The following is a 2755-nucleotide window of genomic DNA, read 5'->3' on the forward strand; positions in this document are numbered from 1 at the left end:
TACAAAGGGCTGGTCGCCGGCCTGCAGCGCCAGATGAGCTTCGCCTCCGTCCGCATCGGCCTCTATGACTCCGTCAAGCAGTTCTACACCCCCAAGGGATCGGACCGTGAGTGCTGAGGGGGTGGGCGGAAGCAGAATCTAGGCTGTGGGTCAGAAGACCAGGGCAGTGCAGACTCAGAGGCAGAGCTGGGGCGTGAGAAGTTGGTAACATGCTCATGAGAAGACTCTGAGCCTCTGTTAAGGAGGCTCTGAAACCTTGGCCCAAGAGAGGAAGGCATCGAGCAGGGGAAGCCCCCAGAGGTCAGCATCAGGCCCAGAGAGGCGCTGGGTGGCGGAACACTGGCCCACTCACTCTCCTCCTCTCCAGACTGCAGCATCACTACCCGGATTTTGGCGGGCTGCACCACCGGGGCCATGGCAGTGACCTGTGCCCAGCCCACGGATGTGGTGAAGATCCGATTTCAGGCCAGCGTGCACGCTGGGCCCGGGAGCAATAGGAAGTACAGCGGGACAATGGATGCCTACAGGACCATCGCCAGGGAGGAAGGGGTTCGGGGCCTGTGGAAAGGTAGGTCTGGACTCCAGGTTCAGGGGGTCTTGGGCAGTGATTTCCCTACCCTAGGGCTGGAGCAGGGAACTGGGCAAGGGGGGAGCCCAGCACGTGTATTTCAGCGACTCTAAAGGAACATCCCAACCATTGCAACATCCCAGCTGACCCGCCACCCTGCCCCAAATTCAGTTCAGTTTGCCAACTCTTCACCACGTGCAGGACTGTGAGGGAGAGAGAAATGAATAGAAGACATCCTCGTGGCTCTCACAGTCACACAGAGGAGAGGGGACATGTCAAGGAGCAGCTACTCCACAGGGCAGGATGTGCTGGGTTCACGCGCAGGGGCAGGGCCGGAGGCAGGAGAGGCCCTGCGGGCTGGGGGTTGGGGGGGGGAGGTGACGCACAATCTAGGCCTCACAGGCTGAGCCGGCTCAGCAGAGAGTGAGGGAAGGGCCTCCCCAGCAGAGGCCGACGAGGACGACTGCAGGGCATGGAGAGGAAACAGAGGCCACTGGGGGAAGCAGCCATGAGGAGGGGGCTTCCTTGGGAACAAGGCTTTAGGATTCCCTACGTGTCTGAGTGGTGGCCACCTTGACAAATGCTGTTGTCTCTCCCACATGTGGCTGGGGCTCACGTGAATCTTGCAGAGGAAACAGTGACCCAGTGAAGGTTAAAGGCAGGACACCTGGGTCACAGCCTCACTTGCTGTGTGCCTTCCTGGAGCCCAGCCCTCATCTGTGAAACCAGGGCGGTGGTGGTGGGGGGGGGGGTCTTGACGCTCTCCAAGAGCCCTGCCAGGGCTACATCCTGTCACTGTTCCAAGAGCCTAGCCTCCCTCTTCCAAAGAAAGGCTTCCTCTTCTGCCTCTAGCCAGGTCTCAGGGAGGCATATTTTAATTTTGATAGATATTGCAGATTATCCTCTGAACTGTGGCCCAAACAAATACAAGAGGGCCTCTCTGTTTTTTGTCTCTAAGATGGACATGGATAACGTGAGAGTTTTTAAACATCAGAAAGTAAAGTATGGAATCTGCCCACCTGAGGTGGGCTCCTCTGAGACCCCTGGAATGGGGCACCATGTCCCCCCAACTGGGGCCTGTGGCCTTGCAGCCAGGGGTTCCATTTCTCCTCTTCCCCACTCATCAGCCCCACCCCCTCCCTGACAGGAACTCTGCCCAACATCACGAGGAATGCCATCATCAACTGTGCTGAGATGGTGACCTATGACATCATCAAGGAGAAGCTGCTAAACTACCACCTGCTCACCGGTGAGGCCCTGGGCTCCAGGCAGACGGCCCTCCCATAGCAGAGAGGGAACCCGGGACACCAGAGAGTGGGCACCACCCACAGGCAACTGGGCTTCAGAAGGAGTAGAGGGAGGCGCAGTGCCCAGCAAAAAGTGCCCAGCACATCATTATGATGAGTAGGAAAGAACCCTGGACAGGAGGCCCAAGACCTGGCTTCCAGCCCCGTGCCACCTCTCCCCGTGCACCTTTAAGCAAGGGTCACATTCTCTGACTACAGTTTCCTCCAACTAGGTGGTTGGACTGGATTACCTTCCAACCCTGGGATAGCCCAGTTCTGTCTTACGAGTCCTTACCAAGAGCTCCGCCCTGGGCACTGTAAGAGATTTGGAAAACACTATCCTTACACTCAGGGAGTTCACAGTTTCATGAGGGACAAACAGTGGACACATATGAAACAGAAAGCAAGGGCACGCCTTGTCTCACAGCCCAACATTTGCTCTTCCCTAACCTGCGACAGACAACTTCCCCTGCCACTTCGTCTCTGCCTTTGGAGCTGGCTTCTGTGCCACAGTGGTGGCCTCCCCAGTGGACGTGGTGAAGACCCGGTATATGAACTCACCCCCAGGCCAGTACCGCAGCCCCTTCGACTGTATGCTGAAGATGGTGACCCAGGAGGGCCCCACAGCCTTCTATAAGGGGTGAGCCTCCCCTCCTGCTGCCAGTACTCCCTCCTAGAGAAGCAGGCCTCCCTCCCCAGCTCCCTTCCTTCCCGCCATGTGGATTGTGTCTACCATGGGTCCACCTGGAAACACACTGGTGAACAGCACAGGTGTAAATGCCACAAAGGACAAGTATAAAGACCTACGGAAATGATTTTTAGAAAGAGTGGACCAGGTCTGATTTGGAGAGTCAGGGAGGCTTATCTGAGAAAAAGGTTTCTAGGCATAGGTCAAAGTGCC

The 2755-nt window shown here is 57.1% G+C and overlaps 1 protein-coding gene across 1 annotated transcript; it reads left to right on the top strand.

Annotated features, from left to right (window-relative positions):
* Positions 1–6: 6 nt before the first annotated feature.
* LOC112392067 (mitochondrial uncoupling protein 3) lies at positions 7–2520 on the top strand (the record flags this gene model as incomplete). Its single annotated transcript, XM_024733600.1, has 4 exons — positions 7–106; positions 368–568; positions 1716–1817; positions 2314–2520. Coding segments are annotated over 4 exons (588 nt in total), but the record flags the coding sequence as incomplete, so codon positions are not given.
* Positions 2521–2755: the final 235 nt, after the last annotated feature.

Source organism: Neophocaena asiaeorientalis, unplaced genomic scaffold (genome assembly GCF_003031525.2).
Source record: "Neophocaena asiaeorientalis asiaeorientalis breed wild unplaced genomic scaffold, Neophocaena_asiaeorientalis_V1.1 C48900690, whole genome shotgun sequence".
NCBI lineage: Eukaryota > Metazoa > Chordata > Mammalia > Artiodactyla > Phocoenidae > Neophocaena > Neophocaena asiaeorientalis.